We start from the raw sequence: 27,065 nt of genomic DNA, 5'->3' as shown, positions 1-27,065 counted from the left end.
CGACACTATCATAATTCTGCACCTCTGATACATGTTACATAGATTGAGGCTTGAAGGTGATGAAACGAAGGGAAGGGGAGTGGAAAGGGAAGAGGTGGGGGAAGAGGGAAGGACAGGGGATGAGGAAAAGGGAGGGGAAAAGCCTGCGGGATCTCCAAGTAGCGAGCATGGACGTCATGGAGAGCGACTGAAGTCAGGTGGCGCTAGGTGGGGTGCGGGTCGACTGTGAGGCGTGCCGAGATGGTCCGTGCACTTGCGATAAATACTGTCCGGATGGCGCAGAGGTTAACGCATCCTGGGTTCGAGTCGTGGTCGGTCACACATTGTCACTCATCGCCGCTGATTTCGCATAAATTTCCGATGCAACTGTCATCAATAGTCGCTTCTCTTCCCTTTTCTTCCCTTTCTCCCTCCCACCTCCAATATACGTAAGTCTGCTACTAGACACTGCAAGTGTAAGAGGTGTCACGAGTGTGGCGGTGTGTGTGCAGTATGCGGGGCCGCGAGCGAGCCGGTGGCGGGCTGGAGCGGCGGCGCGGTGGGCGACGGCAGCAGCGCCGGCGCCTTCCTGGTGGGCGCCGCCCACGGCGTGTTCCGCGTCGCCGCCGCCGACCCCAGGCGCTTCGTCGACTTCGTGCCCTGCGACGTCGTCGCCGCGCTCGCCGTCGCTGCCGCTGCGCACGCGTGAGTCACGTTCACTTAGTTCATTGCTTTCTTGTTCCCTGTATCGTATGATGCGAAACAACCCAGCAGAAACTATTGCAACACGCTGACCATTAACAAGATTTTGAAGTTTCTCTCTCTCTCGCGCTCTCTCTCTCTCTCTCTCTCTCTCTCTCTCTCTCTCTCTCTCACACACACACACACACACACACACACACACACAATGATTTCAGTGTGACGTTAATGTTACTGACTCTATATTCCTTACGTCTCTATCACAGCTAGATACAACTTTCTCCTGTGCCACACTAAGGCTAAATAGCGTAAATCACTAGTCCTTGTGACATTATAACATTATACGAGGGGCTTTCAGTAGGGAAATCTGTGTTCTGAACTGTCATCCACCAAGGCAACAGAGCATCGCAATTATAGGAGACTAGGCCTTTCTCCACTAGGCATCGTGGCAGTCAGTCGCGATCACTGAATAACAAATAACAATGCAAAACGTTCCCCCTACGGTTCGTCAGTGTAAAAAAAAAGGGCAGGCACTGGCGCCTCTAACTTGGGCGCTCTGGCCCGCCATTGTATGATGTATCCCAACACAGGTTACTGTCCTCGATTTGTCCCTCAGGATACCCTCCGAAACACCTCGAAATTTGTCGCAATATTTCTGCAACACTCTTTATAGCTGCTGCAAAAATGGCCACCATAAGAAACTTGTTACGTTAAGCAGCATATGTGTGACGCTTACACCACGTTAAAAACAACTATTAAACAGAAAATTTTCATGACCTGTTGGAACAATACGAGACAGAGCGACAATTTTCATAACACCACGTCACGGGAGATGAGAGGCCGTATCAGCACTATGAGCTGGAATCCAAAACAGCCCAAGCAAAAGCAATATGGGAATTCTCTAACGAAGAAATTCAACATACAGCCACCTGCAGGAGAAGTAATATGCTTAGTCTTCTAGGATAGGCAGGATGTCTTTTTTTCGGTGTCCAGGAGTCTAAAGCAACAGTTAATCCAGAACGCTACAAGATGACTGACTAGGCTTAAAGCCCAAATTCACAGCCGCGCCAGAGACGAAGACAAAGCTATCGCTTGCAACACAATAACGCTAGTCCTCGCAACAGTTTTGTGACCATTGCCAAGAAGCCTCTCTGAAGTGTCTTACCACTAACACTGTAGGGTCTCGAGTTAGCACCTTACAGTAACATCTCTTTAGACCTGTCAAAACCTCAGATGGCGTCGTCGAAGCTCTATGACAGTGGCTAACCTGAGGTGGTTGTTTTTTTCAAAGATAATGATATGCAAGTTCTTGTTCATCGTTGGTAAAAGCGTATAAAGAACAGTGTGGTTGTGCAAAAATGACAATACGTATCTGAAATCTTGCTCTATGTATCTGTGTTATTTGGTGCATTAATGTTTTGCGCCAATATTTACCTGGAAACAACCAAATCAATCCTCAACCCCTCAGACATACACTAATGAGCCAAAACATTATGACAGCCTGCTTTATAGCTGGAATGCATTACTTCACCGAATGGCTGTGACATAGATTCGACATGTCCTTCGGAGGTTTCCCACGTATGTGACACCGGATATTTACGTACAGGTCACAATTACCATAAATTACAGGCCTGATAATGGGAGCTGAGCTAGTGCCTTATAGCGTCCAAGACGTGTACCACCACATCCAGATCAGGCGAATTTGGTAGCCAAGACATCAACGAGACCTCACTACCATGCTCCCCAAAACAATGAAGCACAATGCCGGACTTGTAACACGGACAGCAGGATGCTGTCACTGTCTGGAAAGACATCAACTATGAAGCGATGTATTAGAAGAAAATGAAACGCCTGCAGCCGTCCTTGTGATATTTGTTGTGTAGCTACCAGTTTCGGAGCCTCAGTGCGCCATCTTCACGCCTTAGATGATACCGAAGGGGCTTTCAAAATATGTACACACATCAAAAAAAGTTTTGCTCCACCGCAGTTCCCAGAACCCCTGAAATAGACATCGACAGTGGATATTGTATCACAGACACAGTCCCTTTGACTGTTCAGAGATGTCACTAAACCCGCCCAAAGATGTAAACAACCATGCATGAGCAGCGCCTATTAGACGGAGAGGGTCCGACAGCCGATCAGTTCCAGTCATTCCACAAGGAAGGAGGTACACGTCTCAAAAATGGTTCAAATGGCTCTGAGGTCATCAGTCCCCTAGAACTTAGAACTACTTAAACCTAACTAACCTAAGGACATCACAAACATCCATGCCCGAGGCAGGATTCGAACCTGCGATCGTAGCGGTCGCGCGGTTCCAGACTGTAGCGCCTAGAACCGCTCGGCCGCTCCGGCCGGTGTACACGGCTCGTGTTGTCTGTAGTTTGCGGTTTGATCGCGTCCGCATTGTTACTTTGTGCCAGGAAGAGCTCTCAACAACGGAAGTGTCCAGGCGTCTGGGAGTGAACCAAAGCGATGCTGTTCGGACATGGAGAATACAGAGAGACAGGAACTGTCGATGACACGCATCGCCCAGGCCGCCCAAGGGCTACTACAGCAGTGGATGGCCGCGGCCTACGGATTATGGCTCGGAGGAACCCTGACAGCAACGCCACCATGTTGAATAATGCTTTTCGTGCAGCCACAGGACACTCCCGACGTCCTTGGCGAGGTCCATCTTTGCAACCACGACACCATACAGCGAGGTACAGATGGGCCCAACAACATGCAGAATGGACCGCTCAGGATTGGCATCACGTTCTCTTCTTCACAGATGAGTGTCGCATATGCCTTCAACCAGACAATCGTCAGAGACCAGTTTGGAGGCAACCTGGTCAGGCTGAACGCCTTAGACACACTGTCCTGCAAGTACAGCAAGGTGGAGGTTCCCTGATGTTTTGGGGTGGCATTATGTGGGGCCGACGTACGCTGATGGTGGTCAAGGAAGGTGCCGGAACGGCTATACGATACCTGTCATCAACCGATCGATAATGCAACCATACCTATTGGCGAAGCATTCGTCTTCATGGATGACAATTCGCGCCCCCATCGTGCACATCTTGTGAATGACTTCCTTCAGGATAACGACATCGCTGGACTAGTGGCTAGCATGTTCTCCAGAAATTAACCCTATCGGCATACCTGAGATCGATTGAAAAGGGCTGTCTATGGACGACGTGACCCACGAACCACACTCAGGGATCTACGCTGAATAGCCGTTGAGGAGTGAGACAATCTGGACCAGCAGTGCCTTGATGAACTTGTGGACAGTATTCCACGACGAATACAGGGCTTGCATGAACCCAAGAGTATGTGCTACTGGGTATCAGATGTACCGGTGTGTACAGCAATCTGGACGACCACCTCTGAAGATCTCGCTGTATTGTGGTACAACATGCAATGTGTTGTTTTCATAAGCAATAAAAACGGCGGAAATGATGTTTATGTTGATCTCCACTCCAGTTTTCTGGTCGTCCGCTGTGACCAAGCGGTTCTAGGCGCTTCAGTCCAGAACCGTGCGAGTGCTACGGTCGCAGGTTCGAATCCTGCCTCGGGCATGGATGTGTGTGATGTCCTTAGGTTAGTTAGGTTTAAGTAGTTCTAAGTTCTAGGGGCCTGGTGACCTCAGATGTTAAGCCCCATAGTGCTCAGAGCCATTTGAACCATTTTTGAACCATTTTTTTGTCTAGGTTCCGGAACTCTGGGAACCAAGGTGATGCAAAACTTTTTTTGATGTGTGTATATGTGCTGCATCAGTGCCTACCGTAACTGGTTTACGCAGACTATTTGTAACTGTGATGTCAGCACTCCAGTTGATGGTTGGAGTGCTGATATCACAGTTACAGATAACCTGCGTAAACCAGTGATGCTGGCCACTGATGCAGAATATAGATGGTTCGTGATAACTCCTTCAGCATCAACTAAGGCCTTATGATTGTGCATTGAAGCCCCGAAACTGTTAGCTACACAACAAATATCATAAAAACGGTTGTAGGCGTTATATTTTCTTACGATAGTGAACGGCCGTGGTCCAAAAGACATCCAGTCAAAAAGATGGATTTATAAAAACTTCAAGCTATGTAGATAATCCATAGTATTGATCACGTAATCCAGCGCTAACATGTTACCTTAGATTACCGTTGTAGGGCCCAAGGAAGCCTAGATGAATGCCCTCCACAGCATAAATCGTCCACGAAGGTCTGTGTCCAAGGCGCGGTGCATGTTTCGAGCAGCCATTCCCTAGATGAGGTCGTATCTATTTACGACCATCGACTTGGTGCCAGGCAAAACGTTTCCCTTGATCCACGGTCGAATCTAGGTGATCCCCTATCAACTGCAACCGTTATTGACAATGTCGTTTGGTCAAAGACTAGTATTTTTATGTTTAAACAAAACGGTTCACTCAGTTTCATGGGTGTCAATAATCAGATTCCCTCAAACAAAAAAACCAGCTCTCAGTCATAGATTTCGTTATCTTTCACTGCTTCATTTTTAATTCACAGATTTACTTCATTTGAACATTTAATCACATACACAACGCTTAAAATTTTCCTTTTCACTTTTACTCAATATGCTTTAGAATTAAATCTATTCGCATCGCCTCTAATGACTTCATTGTGGATGGGAAGTTAAACGCTAAGCTACCTTCCTTCCTTTCATTCATTCACTTACTCTTTAGGGACTTCGCCCAACCATCCGCCTTGACCATTCGCCACTGACTCGTCCTCACGAGACAAAAGAGTGTGCAATCTTCCAGGGTCTAGAAAGTGTCAGCTAGTGGGCACTTGCGTGGAGCTGTGCATGTTTCCTGTGATAGCTCGGATGCTATTTTCCCTCTCAGGTTTCCTGCACTGGACAGTCTTGAGTACTGCTGGGCGTTTGAGGTTACAGCCGGTAGAGCGGAACCTCTGTCAACGCCAGTTAACCCTTGAGACAAAACAGAATGTCACGCGCCTGCAGGCCAATCTGCAGTCGCTCTCAGAAGATTTCAGTGAAACTACACTCCTGGAAATGGAAAAAAGAACACATTGACACCGGTGTGTCAGACCCACCATACTTGCTCCGGACACTGCGAGAGGGCTGTACAAGCAATGATCACACGCACGGCACAGCGGACACACCAAGAACCGCGGTGTTGGCCGTCAAATGGCGCTAGCTGCGCAGCATTTGTGCACCGCCGCCGTCAGTGTCAGCCAGTTTGCCGTGGCATACGGAGCTCCATCGCAGTCTTTAACACTGGTAGCATGCCGCGACAGCGTGGACGTGAACCGTATGTGCAGTTGACGGACTTTGAGCGAGGGCGTATAGTGGGCATGCGGCAGGCCGGGTGGACGTACCGCCGAATTGCTCCACACGTGGGGCGTGAGGTCTCCACAGTACATCGATGTTGTCGCCAGTGGTCGGCGGAAGGTGCACGTGCCCGTCGACCTGGGACCGGACCGCAGCGACGCACGGATGCACGCCAAGACCGTAGGATCCTACGCAGTGCCGTAGGGGACCGCACCGCCACTTCCCAGCAAATTAGGGACACTGTTGCTCCTGGGGTATCGGCGAGGACCATTCGCAACCGTCTCCATGAAGCTGGGCTACGGTCCGTTAGGCCGTCTTCCGCTCACGCCCCAACATCGTGCAGCCCGCCTCCAGTGGTGTCGCGACAGGCGTGAATGGAGGGACGAATGGAGACGTGTCGTCTTCAGCGATGAGAGTCGCTTCTGCCTTGGTGCCAATGATGGTTGTATGCGTGTTTGGCGCCGTGCAGGTGAGCGCCACAATCAGGACTGCATACGACCGAGGCACACAGGGCCAACACCCGGCATCGTGGTGTGGGGAGCGATCTCCTACACTGGCCGTACACCACTGGTGATCGTCGAGGGGACACTGAATAGTGCACGGTACATCCAAACCGTCATCGAACCCATCGTTCTACCATTCCTAGACCGGCAAGGGAACTTGCTGTTCCAACAGGACAATGCACGTCCGCATGTATCCCGTGCCACCCAACGTGCTCTAGAAGGTGTAAGTCAACTACCCTGGCCAGCAAGATCTCCGGGTCTGTCCCCCATTGAGCATGTTTGGGACTGGATGAAGCGTCGTCTCACGCGGTCTGCACGTCCAGCACGAACGCTGGTCCAACTGAGGTGCCATGTGGAAATGGCATGGCAAGCCGTTCCACAGGACTACATCCAGCATCTCTACGATCGTCTCCATGGGAGAATAGCAGCCTGCATTGCTGCAAAAGGTGGATATACACTGTACTAGTGCCGACATTGTGCATGCTCTGTTGCCTGTGTCTATGTGCCTGTGGTTCTGTCAGTGTGATCATGTGATGTATCTGACCCCAGGAATGTGTCAATAAAGTTTCCCCTTCCTGGGACAATGAATTCACGGTGTTCTTATTTCAATTTCCAGGAGTGTATTTGGTGGAAAAAATTCAGTTTCACGATGAACTGCATATCATTCCGCTAATGGTCGTAGTCTTTGTGGTATTTCCAGATTGGGTAAACTACTGCAAAAATTTCGAAAAGTTTGCAGTGAAAAATAGGGGTCGCAATGAATTTGTGGTAGGTGCATTTGAAAAGTAGCTAACATATTAAATTATTCTTCAAAACTGGAAGAATGTTGCTGTCTGTTCCCAATCTCGAGAAAATGGATTGTATGTAAAGCACTCCGTCCCGAACGTGCGCGCCATCAAAAAAGCCATAATGAAATATGTGTAACGTTTCTAATATCAGATAAACGGTTCGAGATATCGAGACAAGGTTCTGCCAAATGATAGTACGGAAAAAGGAAGTATTTAGCACTGTGATTAATATGCGAAATTTCTTCATCTAATGCGATAGTCCAGGAACTACAGATTTTTTCAACAAAATAAAATACTTTTAAGAGCCATTGATAGCTGATGAAACGATAACTGCTGTGGATTTGGGACAATTTAAGTGCAGAAATTATTTTTAAATGGAGAAGAGGAATTTTTGTAAACTACTGATCTGTCCTTCCCTGACCTACCAGTTCACTGATACGTGGTTCCAGGGTTCTGTCACAATATCAACAGCATTGGAGTGTTAGAGAGATGAATATTTATAAAATAGGCTGAACGTTGATAAAAGAAGCAGATCTTAACATGGAAATAAGAGAACTTACGTATTACCCAGAACTTGTCATTGATAACACTTCTTTGAAGAAAAGTACTGGTAAAGTGAAAAGAAGTATGGGGAAAATAAATTGCTACTTCTCTTGAAATTTCGGCGGAATCCTGCAGCCCAGCATATTTTTAGTAATGAATGATATGGACTGAAACTGAACAAAGGCTCATATTTCTGTATCGCAGTTATCTAAGAGATACAAAAACAGTTAACAGCACATAGTATGTCATCTTCTACTTCCTATCCCTGTACAGAGTGAAGAATTGTACTTTTTACCCAAAAACCATTTTTGGTTCGTCCAAATTGTTGATAACCTGTTCACACCCTACTGGTGTAGATGCTTCAGTAGCAATGGGAAATACTATCGATCACAGTGCTGCCGAAGCGGCGTTACTAAATACAGCCTTCCGAAATGCCTTCACAAAAGAATACGAAGTGTACATTCCAGAATTCGAATCACGAACAGCTGTCAACATGAGTAATTTAGAAGTAGATATTCTCGGAGTAGTGAAGCAACTTAAATCACTTAATAAAAGCAAGTCTTCCGGTCCAGACCGTATATACCAGTCAGGTACCTTTCAGAGTATGCTGATGCAATAACTCCATCCATAAAAATCATACACGTCCGCTCGCTCGACGAAAGACCCGTACCCAGAGACTGGCAAGCTGTACAAATCACACCATTATTCAAGAAAGGTAATAGGAGTAACCCACTTGATTACAGGCCCGTATGTTTAACGTCCACATGCAGCAGGATTTTGGAACGTATTATGAATTACCTCGAAGAGAACAGTGTATTGACTCGTAGTCAACATGAATTTAGAAAACATCGCGTTTGTGATACACAAGTAGCACTTTACGCACACGAAGTACCGAGTGCCGTAGACAAGCGATTTCAAATTGATTCTGTATTTATAGATTCCCAGAAGGCTTTTGAGAGCGCACCTCACAAGCGGCTTGCAATCAAATTGCTTGCTTGTGGAATACCATCTCAGTTACGCGACTGGATTCCTGACTCTCTGTCACAGAGGGGTTACAGTGCGTGGTAATTGACGGAAAGTCATTTAGTAAAACAGAAGTGATTTCTGGCGTTCCCCAAGGTAGTGTTATGGGCCCTCTTATGTTCGTTATCGATATAAATGATGTAGGAGACAATCTGAGCAGCCGTCTTAGTTTTTTGCAGACGATACTGTCGTTTATCGTCTAGTAAAGTCAGCAGAAGATTAAAATAAATTGCAAATCGATTTAGAAAATGCATCTGTCTGGTGTCATAGTTGGCACTTGACCCTAAGTAGTGAAAAGTGCGAGGTCATCCACGTGAATACTAAAAGGAACGCATTAAACTTCGGTGTTTTGGAGTACTGTTACATGGTATGGGATCCTTACCAGATAGGGTTAACGGAGTGCATCGAGAAACTTCAAATAAGTGCAGCACGTTTTGCATTAGAGAGAAATATGGGAGAGTCTCACGGACATGAGACAGTATTTGGGGTGGCCATCAATAAAACAAAGGCGTTTCTCGTTTCGGCAAGATCTTGTCACGAAATTTCAATCATGACATTCTCCTCCAAATATGAAAATATTTTATTGACGCCGACCTACATAGGGGGAAACAATCGTCATCATAAAATAAGTGAAATCAGAGCTCACATAGAAAGATATAGGTGCTCGTTTCTTCCGCGTGCAGTTCGGTAGTAGCATAGCAGAGAATTATTGTGAAGGTAGTTTGATGAATCCTCTGCCAGGCACTTAAGTGTGATTTGCAGAGTATCGATGTAGATGTAACTGTCGATGTCGATGAATATTGCGCTAGATATAGCTGTTTCGCATATTAGTCATATGACAGAAACTCTCCTTTTTATGTACTGTTATTTACCAAAATCTTGTTTTGATGTCTCACACCATTTGAGATACGAGGAATGTGAAGAATCTTTTATTCTGGCTTTATCGCTGGTGTGTTTGACTGAGTAGGAGTGCCTTACATAGAATCCGTTTTGTTGAGATTGGTGGTAGATAACGGTGTCCTTCTGGGTTCAAATTATAATTCAATATGTAAGCCACATTTCGCACACAGGATTCTATGACCTGACATGCAGCTAATGCAAATTCACAGTGAATCCTACTTTTCAGTGCAAACTTTCCGGAAGTCTTGGAATAGTGTACTGAATCTCGAAATATTACAAAAACTATGACCATTAACAAAATGATAGGCAGATATCGTGAGAAAGATTACGGATCAGCCAGCTTGATTGCCTTGCCGGTAACGCTGTCAAACAAGCCTGCTACCTTCCGCACCGAATCTTACGCCATGTGAGAGCTTGGGAATACCAGCTAGCTGTCTGTCCTCCCTGCAAGAGAACAGTCACGCGCGCCATCTTGTCGGCTTAAAGCAAATCTTACTCCTTCTGAGATAAGCTTCACTGCATCTCATGCCCACAACGTCACCACACAGTATATAATCTCGGTATGGCCATGTGCTGGCTTGTCGCTGTGCACTGAGGTGACAGAAGTCATGGGGATCGCTCCTAGCATCGTGTTCGATTTCCTTTTGCCTAGCATAGTGCAGCAACTTGACATGGCATTGACTCAACATGTCGCTGAAAGTCCCCTGCAGAAATTTTGAGTCTTACTGCCTCTACAGTCGTCGATAACTGCGAAAGTGTGTCCCGTGCAGGATTTTGTGCACGAACTGACTTCTTGATTGTGGGCTATAAATATCCGATGGGATTCATATTGGTGGATCTGGGTGACCAAATCATTTGTTCAAAATGCCCAGAATAATGTTCAAACAGATCAAGAACAACTGTGGACCCCATAAAAACTCCATCGTTGTTAGGGAACATGAAGTCCATGAATGACTGTAAATGGTCTCCAAGTAGCCGAATATATTTCCAGTCAATAATCGGTTCAGTTGGAGCAGAGGACCCAGTCCTTTCCATGTGAAGACAGCCTACACCATTACGGAGCCACTACAAGATTGCACAGTGCCTTGTTGACAATTTGGGTCAATGACTTCGTGGAGTCTGCTCCAGTCAGACCCTGCCATGAGTACTTACCAACTGAAATCGGGACACATCTGACGGAGACCATGGTTTTTCAGTCAAGTATGGTCCAACCGATATGGTCAAGTGTCCGGGAGAGCAGCTGCAGGCGATAACATGGTTTTAGGAAAAGCATTTGTCGCTCGTCTGTTGCCGTAACCCATTAACGCCAGATTTCGCCGCACTGTCTTAACGGATACGTACGTCGTATATGTGACTATTTCACACAGTGTTGCTTGTCTGTTATCACAGTCAACTCTATGCAAATGCCGCTGCTCTTGGTCGTTAAGAGAAGGCCGTCAGCGATTCTGTTGTTCGTGCAGAGTGGTAATGGTTCAAATTTTGTATTTTCGGCACAATTCTGATACTGTAGACCTCAGAATATTGAATTACGTAACGATTTCCGAAACAGAATGTCCCCCGTGTCTAGTTCCAATTACCATTTTGCGTTCAAAATCTGTTAATTTCCGTTGTGTGGGCATGCCGGAAATCTTTTCACACGAATCACCTGAATTCAAATTACAGCTGTACCAATGCACTACCCTTTATACCTCGTGTACGCGATACTACTATCATCTGTGCATATCACTATCCCATGACTGTTTTCAGCTCAGTGTATTGCTGAAAAGGGCCGCGGAGTTTATCAGAGCTGTGAGCCAGACAGGACCTGCCCTGGTGCTGTTAAGTGTCTGCAGCACAGCTGTTGGAGAAACGTGCCCAGGCACTGACCTCGGCCGCGGTGTTTTGCCGGCAGGGAGGAGGGCGTGCAGGTGTACCACGCGACGTCCGGCGACCGGCGGCCGCTGCGCTGGGGCGAGTACGCGGCGCTGGTGCAGCGCGCCTGCAGGAGGGCGCCCAGCCGCCGGCTGGCGGCGCCGCCCACCACCTACTGCCGCGCCTGGCCGCCCACCGCCGCCCTCACCTTCCTCGTTACGCACCTGCTGCCCGCGCTGCTTCTGAACGCCCTGCGCTGCGACCGCGGGTAAGCTACACCACTGCTACGGCCCGTGGTTACCAGAATACCCGCTAGATGTCACCACAGTACAAATTATGCGCATTGCAAAGCCCGTGTTACAATACGAAAACAGAACGGCACTAGCGCTCATGGCGGGCTGGCAGTGGACTTCGAGTATGGGAAAATATGGCGCCAAAACACGTACTCTTGCTTTGCGAAATACCTGTATTAGATGATAATATTTTTTTATGTATGGGTGGGCCTCGTAGTCTTGTGGTAACGTGTATACTTGGAAACGTTTATGTGATCTTACAAAGTAATATACTCGACTTCGAGAAATCTCAGTCAAACACGAAGATTAACTTCCCATATCTGGAGATCAGTCATGTAAAATTTTGTAAATGACACCGTAAATTTCAACATATTCTTTTGCGTTTTTCGTATATACATTACAAAAATCTAATTTTCTTGCCATACATCAAGGAGTTCAAACAACACAGAATGCACACATCATAAATTGCAGATAGACAGTTACTTAAAATAAACCTACTCCTAATCGATATAAGTGTTACTAGTCCTATAATGTTAGATAGCCGTACGGTAAACAGTTTTCTGTTAACGCTGGCCCAAGTAGCGAAAGCTTAATTACAGCCACCCTGATGATGACGATGATGTTTGGTTTGTGGGGCGCTCAACCGCGCGGTTATCAGCGCCCATACAAATTACCAGTTGGTTCGTTGGTTGTTTGGGGAAGGAGACCAGACAGCGTGGTCATCGGTCTCATCGGATTAGGGAAGGATGGGGAAGGAAGTCGGCCGTGCCCTTTCAGAGGAACCATCCCGGCATTTGCCTGGAGTGATTTAGGGAAATCACGGAAAACCTAAATCAGGATGGCCGGACCCGGGATTGAACCGTCGTCCTCCCGAATGCGAGTCCAGTGTCTAACCACTGCGCCACCTCGCTCGGTATTTTTACCAGTCTTTACACAGTTTGACGGGTGATGAAATGATCAGGACAACACAAACACCCAGTCCCCGGGCAGAGAAAATCCCCAACCCGGTCGGTAATCGAACGCGGGACCCCATGACAGCCTTCGTATCTGTATACCGTCTATCCCTAAAGCGATCCCTAGACTGTCAGTAATATTGTGCAATATTTCGTATTGGACAGTATTTTGACCATCTATGTATGGGATTGAAGGTTGTGCAGTATTGCACATTTTGAAATACAGTGTCGGATCCACTGTCTGTACTGTGTATTCTCTGGCTAATACTTAGACAGCTTTATCAGCTCAGTCCCATATGCTATATTATTTGTATTGCACGATTTGTTGTGTTGTATAAAGAAAATCGTCGAAATTGCTTCGTAATCTGTGAAACAGGCTTCATTTTATGTTTATTGGAAAGCCAAGGACCTCGACCGTATGGAATCTAAAATCAAATGTCTGATAACTGTCAGAAGGAAACCGAGAAATACGATCAGTTCCTGAAATATGGGGAAATGCATCCGGAAACAGATAAGCTATAATTAGTAAAGTACTTACCTTCACTGTGGCCTAGTTTTGGGAAATGCAGCGGAAAGCAGAACTCCAACTGACGGGCTTCTGGAGTCAACAGTTTGGTATACTTGTTCAAAATTTTCAAATGTGTGTGAAATCTTATGGGACTTGACTGCTAAGGTCATCAGTCCCTCAGCTTACACACTACTTAACCTAAAGTATCCTAAAGACAAACACACACACCCATGCCCGACGGAGGACTCGAACCTCCGCCGGGACCAGCTGCACAGTCCATGACTGCAGCGCCCTAGACCGCTCGGCTAATCTCGCGCGGCTGGTATATTTGATGCCGTAACTTTCTACAAGGGCAATATCTCCCTTCTGATTCAAATAGAACCTCAGTTTCAGCATTAAATAAGTACATATGCCCTTCCTTACCTTTAAGTAATATTTTAAGCCTTCTACAACAGCTGTGCATGTTTTCATCACGATTATGCTTATTGACTGCGGTGACATTGCACTTCCTAATTTGTCTTCAAATGAATTTCTTGTAGCCAAATAATGTAAAGTACTGACAGGCGCTGAGGTGAAAAAATATTTTCTCGCAAATGGGTGTCCTTTTTCTTATCTAATAGTGTAATCTTTTGCAAAGTACAACCAATGAGCGTATTCTCAGACAGTATCGTTATCATTTGGCTCGCTTGTTCTCAAGTCGCGTGGTAAATTGTCGTGTCTCATACCACTCTTTCACCCATCTAAGCTTCTTCATTCCTTTACACGAGCGCAAAGACTGCTCAAGGGCCGTATAATGGATTGTGTCCGTATCCGCCGTGTTTGCTCCTCCGAGATTTGACGTGAACTTTGCACAATATCACTTCGCTGTTTGAAGCCAACCACCAATATATTATAGAATATTATAAACCCCATATTACAGACAGTCTACGGACCACTTCACGCTACGTGTTGTGTTGCCGCAGGCTGCTGCAGGCGCAGCGGAAGTACTGGCGCGCCATGTGGCGTGCGCGCTTCTTCTCGTGCCGGGACTGGCGTTTCCGGACTGGTGCCGCCGACAGACTGCGTGCGCGCATGTCGCCGGCCGACCTCCGTCGATATGCTGTCGACGTCGACTCTGCCGGCGTCGACTGGGAACGACTCTTCAGCGACTCGGCGCTCGCCGTGCGCCGCTACGCGCTGCGGGAGGACCCCGCCACCATACCAGCCGCAAGAGCGCGCATGCGCAGGTACCTCGCCCCGTCTGCATTAGAGATGGGCAAAACTGTTCTTTTCAGAGATTGGATCAGAACTGTTCACTCCCTGAAATGAATTAGCTCTTTTTCATGACTCACCACTCATTTACAATATAAAATAAATGGAAGGCACATTGCCCTTTAAACTTGGTTTATTCCAGTACTATACCTGTATTTTGATCTTATTTGATCCTATTTTGAAGTAACACAGATAATGAGTAAGAATTTTGTATTGTTTATTGAAATTTCCACGATACGACAAAGTTTTTGATTATTGATTTATTTTGCACTATCGTGGTTTTTTGGGTGATCGGAAAATGTTGTAACTTGAGATTTACATTAACAATATATTTGGCTATAACGTATTAAAATTTCATTAACCTCATACAAATACATCGCAAGCCATATATTTTTAAAGTGAACGTTTCCTTTCGAAGACGCCTAAAATCGCAAAATCCGTACCAGAATAAGAAAAAAAAATATAAATTTGACTGTAAAACGAAAGTGCTGCATATAGCCTTACGCAGAATAAAACAAGGAAAATATTGGTGTATCACATTTTGCGATACGTTTATCGGTTCGCTCGTAATTAAAGCGTAAATTCGAGTGTCGATAATAAAAATCCTATAGTAAGAGGAGTCATCAGGAACCTAATCTAATCAGTTTAAACAAATAAAAATAAAATAAAAACAATTGATGTATACATAACATAATAATGTAATATACATAGCGGCATTACTACGAAGAACAATATCCAGTGGGGACGAACTCCGATGCAGAGGCGCTGAGTCGAGCAGGTCGAGCCGCGAGCTGTATTACTGCGTGAGCTGAGACCGCAGAGACCACAGTGACACCTGAGTTGCTTTGCTCGACGCTCTGGCTAGAGTCGAGACGGTGGGGCGAGCGTTGAGCGGGCGAGTTCCGAGGGAGGGGGTAGCGGTGAACTCACCCGCTCCGAGACAAATAGTTCGTTCCTTTGCGAGCGGGTTTTTGCAAGTAGTTCCTATGTTATCCGCTAGGTGTCTCTCTGTCCTGTTGCTCGCATCAACTGCCCAGAGGGCAGGACGTGCGACTGAAACGATCGCCGACAGAGTGCGATGCGAAGTTACGCTGCGCTAGACACTGCGCGGCAGACGACGCACATGTGAAACACAAAATCCAAAGGGGCACTGCACAATGCAGGCAGCCAAGGTAGAAGCAGGGCAGAGGCCGGCGCTGGCTGTGTTGTGTGGCGTGCACTGTGCTGTGACCAGCAGAGGCGCTGCTGATATGCTCCGTCTCTCTCTCTCTCTCTCTCTCTCTCTCTCTCTCTCTCCTCTCTCTTTCTCTCTCTCTGCCGTGGGAAACGTTTGGAGCTACCGTTCTTTTTTTCTGAATCACTGATTGTTCACTCCTTTGAAAGATTGAACTCTATGAATTAGTTCAAGAGCGGATCCCCCATCTCTAGTCTGCATGCATTCCAGCTCTGACGACTAAGTCAGTACTACCACAGTCTAGCATAAAGCCTAGTTTAAACGACAGCATTGGGTTGCGCCACTCGTTCCGTGGAATGAGTTGCACGCAAGTGGTTTCATGTATGATTGTAGTCATAGCGACACCAGTATACACTTTAGTTTCGTCGTTTTGTGGGTCCCTGAGTCGTGTCTGAAATTAAAGTTTTGGCATCTGCACGTCGCATGAGTTGTGATGGAGTTAAATCTTGTTGCGTGGAATCGCAGCATAAGAAACTTATTTCAATTCGTGACTGGATGAAGAAAAGACGTCAGCTCGGTTGCTCAGCAACCTTGCTGAAATAATTTATAACAGAAGATCCAAGAAGTTCTTTTAATTATCTTAGAATGTCACCAGAACTGTTCACGGTTCTTCTAAATATAGTTAATTATGCGATAAGGAATAAAGGTAGGCCCCTCTGTAATGCATGAAGCACTGTCGCCAGAGTTGAAATTACATATCATACTGCTTGCATTACAATCAAGAACACTTGGCATGCTATAAGATGTGGTTTAAGTTGGCGATGACGCTTTTTCATTAACACCAACAATTATTAGCATTAACAGCAATAATTATTCGCAGCAGGGCGCATTACGAAGAGAATGGTTTGCAAACTACACTCTTGAAGATAGATCAGAACAGTGGCAATATTTCAAAATTCTAACATATGTGAATGGGGAGCACTGCAGCGACGTTTTAAATAGATGAATATTGAATAAAGAATGCAGCTTCATGAAAATGTGTAGCCTTCCCTCCTGTCAACAATATTGCTTAACAAAGAGTTGGGCAAATCGAATGATGGGATTTCAATCTTGTAGACAAGAGCATGGCCACACCTAGAATTACACTTGCTTGTCGTTTTCTTAATTCAGTTGTATATGTGCTCCTAACTCAATACATTTTGCCTGTCAGCTCAAATATTGTCAAACTATCTATGTTATAATCGCACATGACGGTCTCAGTGGCAGCAATATGTTGCTTATTTTTGTAATCAACATCACTGAAATCCCACAAACAACAATGCAAAGCATAGATATCCTTAAAGCGAACATTATTCTCCCTTCCCCACTTCATATTTCAGTTTGTCTACACTCTACGAACACACATAACCTCAAAAACTCATGCAACTAGTGTCGCCAAAGTTGGAACACGCCGAAAGTGTTTAGTTTCACCAACGAGATGCGCAAACGCGCGGCGCGCATGCGGAGTAGCCGGTAGCGCAATTGCCTGCAACCTAGTATCGTGTAAACTAGTCGCGTCACTCCGCCTCCCTTTCGTTACCCACTCCGATTGCAGCGCGCCAAGCGGCCAGGAAGTTATACTGCTGAGTTCGGTCAGATATTCTGAAAGCGGAAGCGAATCGTAATTGTTTATATTGTTCTGTAGAATGGTTTTTACAAACGGGAGTCTCTGTAGCGCAATAAATTGCAGCAACAACAACAAACAAGACACCACGTTTGACTTGTTTTGGGTTTGCTAACGGCCCTAGGAAATGTGAACCGCTACAATACAAAACAATTTATTTACAATTTTCTTGTAACCTACAAATATTTTCTGGAGAATGTCGTGTCCTTTAAGAACAAAAAAATTGCCAGTAAACAGCAAAAGACCTGACCTTTAGCAGAAAGGCGCTGTACATATATTCAAAAACGTGAAGCTTTCTTCAAGCAGTGGATGTGGAACATAGGTAACGTATATGGAATGCAATACCTACATGATTCAATGTAGCAGGTGATCTATCACCTAGATAAAAGAAAAACCACACAGATGTGATAATAAAATAACAAAAGCAATAAAACTGTTTCCAAACACAGAAGAAACCAGTTCCACAACTGTTGCTGCACTGTGCCACAGACGACAAGAATCTTCAACATATTGACTTTGGAAACAAAAATAATTACGTTAACAAAAATATTTATTTATCAGAAAGTGGAGTGAAGTATAAGATTGAGCGAAACATTAGGCTCCCAACAAAGGAGTTACATGTCAAGGACAGTGCCTGTCATAATAATAGAAAACAAAAGAAATACATTCTTCTCACACATGAAATATGTGTTCATATTTACTTGTTTTTAGAGGATTACGCTGCAATTATACATACATTCGAAAGCATTCCATCATTATTAACTTGTACCTAATGTCAATGAATAAAGGATTTTCGGACGTACTCACATGTATTTCATGGTCATCCTTATCTCTTGATAATTTAATAACGCTTAGAACGCAACAATTTAGTAACTGTTTCGCTGATTAACTAGAAAAATGAGTAAAAAGTTTCGTTTTACAGCTGCTTTCTCGCCGCTTGGGGCGATTGTGTCACACCAAAATGTCAGTTGGTAACAATTTTCACAGCAGTGAATGTCGCGACTGTATACGTTAGATTGTGGTACTGTGAATTATCACAGTTTTAACACTCATTGCCGCCAGAGTGGTTATAGGCTCAAAGCTAGAGGGACATTAGCGCTCAAAGCAGTAAGAAAGTCACCCTGTTTACATGGGGCTCCCAAAACCGAATTTCGTTAACCGATTTCCCAATAGCGCTTCATGTTGGTCATGTAAACATTTCAAAATGTAGAAATCCGCATCTAGTTGCCGCCTTTCCAATCCCACAATCGATTTTCGCTCCCATGTAAACGCAACTGGTTCTGAAGCGTGTTAGGTTCGTCAAGTTACGTCTTGTTCTCAGAATATTAAGTTAATATGGACTTATTATCAGCGAAGGAGAAGCATAAATATTAGAGTGAGTATGAAACTGTGTACCTATAATATTTAAGTGAAGAGACATAACGATTGTGTTAACTGAATCAGAAAGTGCATCAGCTACTTTCCAGACACCATATTTAAATGGGCTTGCACATCCGCTTCTGACCTTAACATGTAAACACGACAGTGAAAAACGGTTTCCGAAATTCGGTTTTCGTCTTCCGGAAGATGTGTCGCATGTAAACGTAGCGAAGTGAATTCTCCACTCATTGTATATCAAAGATCGATTTGTTTGTTCCTAGCTGATTGTTTCAGAAGGAGGCCCTTGGTGAAACATACCGAAAAAATCTGCAATAACTGAAGTTATTTCCAATGAAACTTAATATCCTTCAAACTATGTATAAAATTGCTTGAAATTATCCGTTTCTTTCCGTATCGATCTCATAAATTATAAGTTTACCAGCTTTCTTCAAGTGGTTCAAGTTTACGTTTTGTTTTTAGAAATTAGCCCCAGCGTTATTAACATTTATTAGAAGACAGAAGCACCTCTTATTCGTAGTGACATATTAGGTTACATGGCCCAGTCTGCCACAAACCCGATGTTCCAAAGCCTGATATGCGTGCACTTTTCAGCTTACTTTTAGGCAGTTTCTTTCAAAAGCAAGTAAAGCATTACAGTCAATGTATACGTTCAAAAGTCCTCGATACAGGTACCTGTAATTTGTTTTACCAAAGAGGCAATATTCTAATTTATATTCATTAGTTAATATAACTAAATCGCTAAAATTCAAGATAAATTTTCACTCGGAAAAATCCAAATCTAAATTCTAACCTTGTTCATAAAATGCATTATTTTGATGCAAATATGAATCACATCCCGTTTAATTTTGATTTGGACGTGCTTTCAGTGATTTTAGTTCCTGTATGTTAAGGTGTTCTGTCCTGATGTCAACCCAGTTCAGTCAGTATGTTATAAAAATGATTTGCATCTGTACAAATAGAAACATACTGAAGACTGTGATCCACCGAAGATTAAGCTTCAGCGTCATTCGAAATTATAGAAATTTTCATTTGCTGTATAACACACATATTTTCTGCCATAGGAATGACATCACAAGCCACCGTAATAAAACAATCCATCACAGATGAAGGTGGGCAATTGTGGCAGAGGGGTGAAATTCATGCAGGGGCTTCCGGTAACACGACCTTGGATCGCTGCGGGGCCGTTTCTACTGTTAGGCAAGACTAGGTGGCCACCGAGGGCGGCTAAATCTTAGCAGCTGCAAAGGGAGGTAAAAATTAATTTCAAATCAAACGGGGTGAAAAATTGAGCAAATGAGGAGAAAAAATGAAAAAGAGGAAAAAATCGAACTGTTTTCAGAAGCATATGGAACAGTTACTTAATAAGTATGTACCTACTGTGACGAAAATTCCTCATTCCAAAAATTCCTCATTCCAAAAATATTTCATTGAAAAGAGAAATTAAATAACACCACGGTTATCCGGTGTAGCATAATTTCTAAATTCAACGAAATGTTAATTCACACCAGATAAAAGTTCTTCATCTTTATTAAACGATTTTCTTTCAACTGAATAAAATAAGTAATTGACGGCGAATTCGACTGCAGTAATATTTTCAGGCATCAAGGGATCACAAATTTAGCATTGGAGGGCAGCGTGGAGGGTAAAAATCGTAGAGGGAGACCAAGAGATGAATACACTAAGCAGATTCAGAAGGACGTAGGTTGCAGTAAGTATGGGAAGATGAAGAAGCTTGCACAGGATAGAGTAGCATGGAGAGCTGCATCAAACCAGTCTCAGGAATGAAGATCACAACAACAACAATATTTTCAGTTGAGTTCTAGATTAAAATGTACAGCACATTCTTCCTATTACAGTTATTTAGGGAAATTTCAAGAATGAGGTAAAAAATAAGAAACTGAATACTTTTGTTGTCCTCAATCAGTTTTAAAGGAACTGAGGACAAAGCATGAAAATTGAGGACTGTCCCCAGAAAATGACGTCAGATCACTTTAGTTTAGTGTATAGCAGATTCTCATTGTTATGCCGTTGGATGTTGGTGAATGTGGAGGGGGAGAGGGAGAGGGATATCGGAAAGACCGATGGTAGTAAAAAAAACTGGGAGCGTCATTTTTCAGTTCTCGCTTAGCATGGCAAAATGCCCAGCAATCTGGTTCGCTGCCAAGCCACTTCGAGCACTACACGTTTATCAATCCTTCGTGGGTGATAGTCTTCCACATTGGTTTTCGTTTTCTCCTAAACAGAAGCTGGTTTCATAACACTATGTTCCTGATTTGACTTCTTGTATGTACTGCATTCTTTCAATAGCACTGTAAATTTTTTGTTGTCTTCACAAGGTTCTGGGCCTTTTTGAAGTATAACTCCTTCTCTTGTGGTATTGAACAGTGTATTCACTTTTATTTCTTCCCATATGACCACTTTCTAATCGTCCATAATTATCAGATTATCATCTCCCTTTACGTTCTGGATCACCTGTTAAATATCCTTATAAACTTTCTCTTTCCATTCATCTTTTCCTTGAGACATTGTTACCTTATTTGGCTTATTGTTGTTGCTGTTGGTTTCCTTTCAGTTCTGGAAAGAATAACCCTATCATTGAATTTTTCAAAGTAGCTCACTCTCTGCCCTAGCTTCACATTCACTAAGTCCTATGTCAGTTATACTATTCTCTGCTGTTTTTAATATTGCCCAGTATTCGTCTTCCCACAAATCCCTATCTTATTTCCATCTCACCTTCATGAGCTCCATTTTATCTACAGTGAGCCTTCGAAATTCCTTTTTCACTTTTTTCCAATTTCCTTTTTCTTTTGTGTTGTGACTGGTTTGATGCGGCCCGCCACGAATTCCTCTCCAGTGCCAACCTCTTCAGCTTAGAGTAGAACTTGCAACCTACGTCCTCAATTATTTGCTGGATTATTTCAATCTCTGTCTGTCTCTACAGTTTTGCCCTCTACAGCTCCCTCTAGTACCATGGAAGTCATTCCTTGATGTTTTATCAATCTGTCTCTTCTCCTTGTCAGTGTTTTCCACGTATTCCTTTCCTCTATGATTCTGCGCAGAACCAGCTCATTCCGCACCTTATCAGTCCACCTAATTTTTAACATTCGTCTGTAGCACCACATCTGAAATGCTTTGGTTCTCTACCATTCCTGTTTCTCCGTAGTCCATATTTCACTGTCATGCAGTTTCCCTAGCATATTTAAATTTCTAACATATCACACTGCAGCAGCGACAGTGTAACGTTCTTTTGACTATTCAGTCTTTTTGTCATGGTTACCTCCCTCCTGACAGTTCCATATTGGAGAGCTGACAGGGGGACTAACCCAGAATATTTTGCCGATGGACAGGATTTGGTGACAACTTTTTCTGTTACAGACCATATATCCTATGGATAAACATGGTCTTTAACTCAGTAGTTTACAATGCCTTCTGCGACCTCATGTTGTTCATCATTGCTGATACTTCCACCTTTTAGGGACAGTAGTTTGGACAAGAAGAGAATAGAAGCTTTCGAAATGTTGTGCTACAGAAGAATGCTGAAGATAAGGTGGGTAGATCACATAACTAATGAGGAGGTATTGAATAGGATTGGGGAGGAGTTTGTGGGACAACTTGACTAGAAGATAGGACCGGTTAGTAGGACATGTTCTGAGTCATCAAGGGATCACAAATTTAACATTGGAGGGCAGCGTAGAAGGTAAAAATCGTAGAGGGAGACCAAGAGATGAATACACTAAGCAGATTCAGAAGGATGTAGGTTGCAGTAAGTACTGGGAGATGAAGAAGCTTGCACAGGATAGAGTAGCATGGAGAGCTGTTTCAAACCAGTCTCAGGACTGAAGACCACAACAACAACAACATCTCAAACCAAGCACAAGACGGTGCCCCGGATCTCCATACACTTGTCTGCCTCCTTGACAAGGCTTTCTGTGCGGCTGGTCCCGGCGGAGGTTCGAGTCCTCCCTCGGGCATGGGTGTGTGTATTTGTCCTTAGGATAATTTAGGTTAAGTAGTGTGTAAGCTTAGGGACTGATGACCTTAGCAGTTAAGTCCCATAAGATTTCACACACATTTGAACATTTAACAAAGCTTTGTGCAGATTGAGGATGACTGCTTAGACTAGAAGTCTCTGACAACCATTGCTGGAAGTTTTATTCAGAATTTAAGCAGTGGCTTGGATTGTACAAAGGAGCCACAGGATTTCGATAACGAGTGGCAGACGCTACCTCTACACTGTGTTCTAGATGGAATGCTTTTAAAAAGTAGGTAACTCATGAAATAATGACACCTGATAGCTTCAGCAATGCCACCTTGTACACAAAATGATGTGAAACAGAGCAGTATAGCAGTTTTGACATCTTCCAGCAATAATTGCACTCCAGTTGAATCAAATGCTACTATGATGGGATGTCGGGATGATTTGGAGTGGGTGAGTGATTCTCTCCTGGAGATGGATGCGGTTGCAGCAGGAGAAGGCACGCCAGGGGTACAAATGCCCTTCATTGCAGTCTTTTTGACAATAGTTGTTGATCTTAGGGTCCTCACTGACTGTGGCAAACATGCCGCTGCAATGTCTCCTACTGCAATTGCCCTCAATGTTCCATTTTTGTTAGTGGCAGCACATACCAAGCATTCTCTGATACTGTGTCAGATCTTGTGGACATCTCAGGTAACTGAGATCATAGCAGACGCAGCACTGGCATTTGGTATGGTCCCAGAGAAGGTCGCCAAGTGACTGTAGAACGACCTATAGCTTTGGAGGATTGGTGGCTACTGCTGGCTGCGTGATGCACAAAATAGAATACAGCAGCTGTCATGTCGTATTGCACACTAGGTCTTGGTACTTGACGTCTCCCCATCATCTGATATCTATATGCAAGCTAGTCTATAGTCTTTCATTCACATTTTGAGCAGCAGTTGGACACTGAATGAGAAAGTTACTTCAACGATGATTCCTCCCATCTGGCAGTGCAGCTTTATTACAGCAGCCATCCCCAATAATAAATAGTGTCTACCAGATATTGTTTCCTGTAAATCTAATACCTGTCATTCATTTTGTACTTCTTCGTGTATATTTCACATGATCTACACAAATTTGGTTCTACTATGCAGGTACAGATAATTTTCTAATTTAGTGTAAATTCGTCGTAACCTGAACTACCGCTAGCTTTGTTTATGAAGGCAGTAGAGGCAGTAAGTGGGCCATTTACAGGCTGTAAAGGCTTGTCTAGTTTTTCTACAATAAATAGGCCTGTCATATTTTCTGTTTATTATAATAATAATTGTGAATTTATTTTATTTAATTTTTAATAATAAGTGCAAAATTACTAAATTACTATAAACTCATTATGATTTTACATTATTTTTAATAAATCTTTCACTGCTGCAATTTAATTTTTAAAAGTTTTAAAGCTATATCCATGCATTAACACACTTGTGCAAGATTAACATTGGGCACATCTAAAATGGAAAAATACATTTCAACATTTGCCCAGTTCACAGGTAGGAGGCTGTTATCGGGGCTACAAATTGAGCACGTCACGGGTTAGGACCAGTGCGTTATCTACAGAGCCTGTTGTCTTATCTTTTCCTTCAAGAGGATAAACTGAAACTCCATACTACCATAAAATTGCTTCCTTTTTGTTTGTTCTCACCAACGGAAATTCCTGCTAAGTTGGGTATAGTTTATTAGGGGGCAGCTCCATTCTCAGCTGTTATGGAATGAGCAAGTAAAACCAGTCGTGTCTGCTGTTCGCTTACTGACAATTCAGGAATACTGCAAAACTGCGGCTGCTGAATAAAATGCACAATTTAGTTTTGAACAGATGATTACTAAAGACGTACAGTACATTTTATATTAACACTAAAGTATGAGAAAGCTTTGTGAAAGATTGGTGCTGCATTTATTGTAAAAACCAGTTTCACGGCCGTGTTTAAATAGTTTTAAGAAGACTAAAATATGTTTTGTATGCTTATTGGTTACTCTGGACAAACTGTTGATCCAAAACTTCTTCGAATAAAGGAAACAACTCTTATAGCAATGACCGTAACAGTCTAGAATAGGGCCAATGGCGTACTTACGTGTTTAGTGGAGCAATGTTGCCAGGACTCGCCACGAGGTATAATGGGAGCGAAAGAAGCTATGTCAGCTACTTATACAGGGCTATTACAAATGATTGAAGCGATTTCATAAATTCACTGTAGCTCCATTCATTGACATATGGTCACGACACACTACAGATACGTAGAAAAACTCATAAAGTTTTGTTCGGCTAAAGCCGCACTTCATGTTTCTGCCGTCAGAGCGCTCGAGAGCGCAGTGAGACAAAATGGCGACAGGAGCCGAGAAAGCGTATGTCGTGCTTGAAATGCACTCAGTCAGTCATAACAGTGCAACGACACTTCAGGACGAAGTTCAACAAAGATCCACCAACTGCTAACTCCATTCGGCGATGGTATGCGCAGTTTAAAGCTTCTGGATGCCTCTGTAAGGGGAAATCAACGAGTCGGCCTGCAGTGAGCGAAGGAACGGTTGAACGCGTGCGGGCAAGTTTCACGCGTAGCCCGCGGAAAATTGGCTCATGCCACAACGGGAGACCGACAGCGCCGACTTCATCTTTCAACAGGATGGTGCTCCACCGCACTTCCATAATGATGTTCGGCATTTCTTAAACAGGAGATTGGAAAACCGATGGATCGGTCGTGGTGGAGATCATGATCAGCAATTCATGTCATGGCCTCCACGCTCTCCCGACTTAACCCCATGCGATTTCTTTCTGTGGGGTTATGTGAAAGATTCAGTGTTTAAACCTCCTCTATCAAGAAACGTGACAGAATTGCGAGCTCGCATCAACGATGCTTTCGAACTCATTGATGGGGACATGCTGCGCCGAGTGTGGGAGGAACTTGATTATCGGCTTGATGTCTGCCGAATCACTAAAGGGGCACATATCGAACATTTGTGAATGCCTAAAAAAACTTTTTGAGTTTTTGTACATGTGTGCAAAGCATTTTGAAAATATCTCAAATAATAAAGTTATTGTAGAGCTGTGAAATCGCTTCAATCATTTGTAATAACCCTGTATAACGTAGCCACTGAGAGGGCAGCAGGCAGACGTGTTCTCAAGCAATACATTCAGAAGAAAGGGTGAAACATTGCTGTAAATGATTATTATAAATATAATTACCCCCTGTTCTAGCTGTTTAAACTGTGCTAGTATCTGCAAATCAAGGTCAATTGAATCATGGGAGATGGCAGGTAGATCATTTTTATCAGTATATTGAATGTGCGACTCTGTTATGAATAAACATTGATCCACCTACCTTCTCTCATAATTTCATAAAAAAACGTTGTTGATCAAGTTACTCAGTGTGCTTGCGCAGATGGATTGTGTAGTCATTTCACCACCAGATTTAATATATTTTCGGGTCTCTGCAATTAATCCATGAGACATGCACCAACGTACGACGTCAGTGTGCAGAACTAAATCACTTAAATCAGCCCATTTATAGTACTAGATGTCATAATCACAAAATATTTCTCTTTACACTCGCTAAAGCACCGAACAGCAGTAAGCAAGACGATGGTTTCAATTGCGCTGCTGAATATACATTGCCTCTGTTCTTGCCTCTCATTGGTTATGTCAAAGAATTATCTCATTGCCTACATGAAACGGATGCACTGTCAACCTTTGAGCAGTAGATAAGCAACGCTGTGACTGCCACTGGCCCTGATCTAGCCTTTAGCTGCATGGGTTGACGCCATCTAGATGCACAAAAGAAATTAAAGGCACTATTGGTTTTGTCAGCAGGAATGTATTGGTAATGTTTTCTGAGACGCCAAGTGATACTTTTTATTGATTATTTTGCAAATAATAAAACAATAATTGGTAAATACCACTTGTCTTCCTTGCCAACTGGACAGAAAAACACATCGGAAAGAACATTTTTATGATAGTAGTAGTAGCAGTAGTAGTAGCTTTATTCATCTGTAGATCTCTTTTTACAAGAATATAGGACATGTCAAATGTGCTTGTTGAATATGACAGATCGTTTGAAACAAGATTTAAATTTTGCCGGATCTTGCAGGTAATATCTCCTTATCATATACATTTGATTGTTTTCATTTACAAACATTTTTAAATTTACAGAGATTATTGAGAACCCTGCACATGATGTTTATTTGATGTTTGTTTATACAATAATTGTCATTATTTCCCTTTTTTTTAACGAATATCCATGAACCCATTTTTTACCATTATCTCTGGAACG

The 27,065-nt window shown here is 43.7% G+C and overlaps 1 protein-coding gene across 1 annotated transcript in view; it reads left to right on the top strand.

The window, feature by feature from the left end:
• The window catches only part of LOC126188424 (putative fatty acyl-CoA reductase CG5065), a 132,037-nt gene that overhangs the window by 103,143 nt on the left and 1,829 nt on the right, over window positions 1-27,065 (top strand). Inside the window, exons 6-8 of the mRNA XM_049930058.1 lie at window positions 492-684; window positions 11,613-11,840; window positions 14,289-14,552. Coding sequence (XP_049786015.1) covers window positions 492-684; window positions 11,613-11,840; window positions 14,289-14,552 — 685 coding nt within the window. The remainder of the gene's footprint in view (window positions 1-491; window positions 685-11,612; window positions 11,841-14,288; window positions 14,553-27,065) is intronic.

The sequence above is a fragment of the Schistocerca cancellata genome, chromosome 1, assembly GCF_023864275.1.
Source record: "Schistocerca cancellata isolate TAMUIC-IGC-003103 chromosome 1, iqSchCanc2.1, whole genome shotgun sequence".
Classification (NCBI taxonomy): domain Eukaryota; kingdom Metazoa; phylum Arthropoda; class Insecta; order Orthoptera; family Acrididae; genus Schistocerca; species Schistocerca cancellata.
Note: the sequence above shows the minus strand (reverse complement) of the source record. Positions and strands in the feature narration are given on the sequence as shown.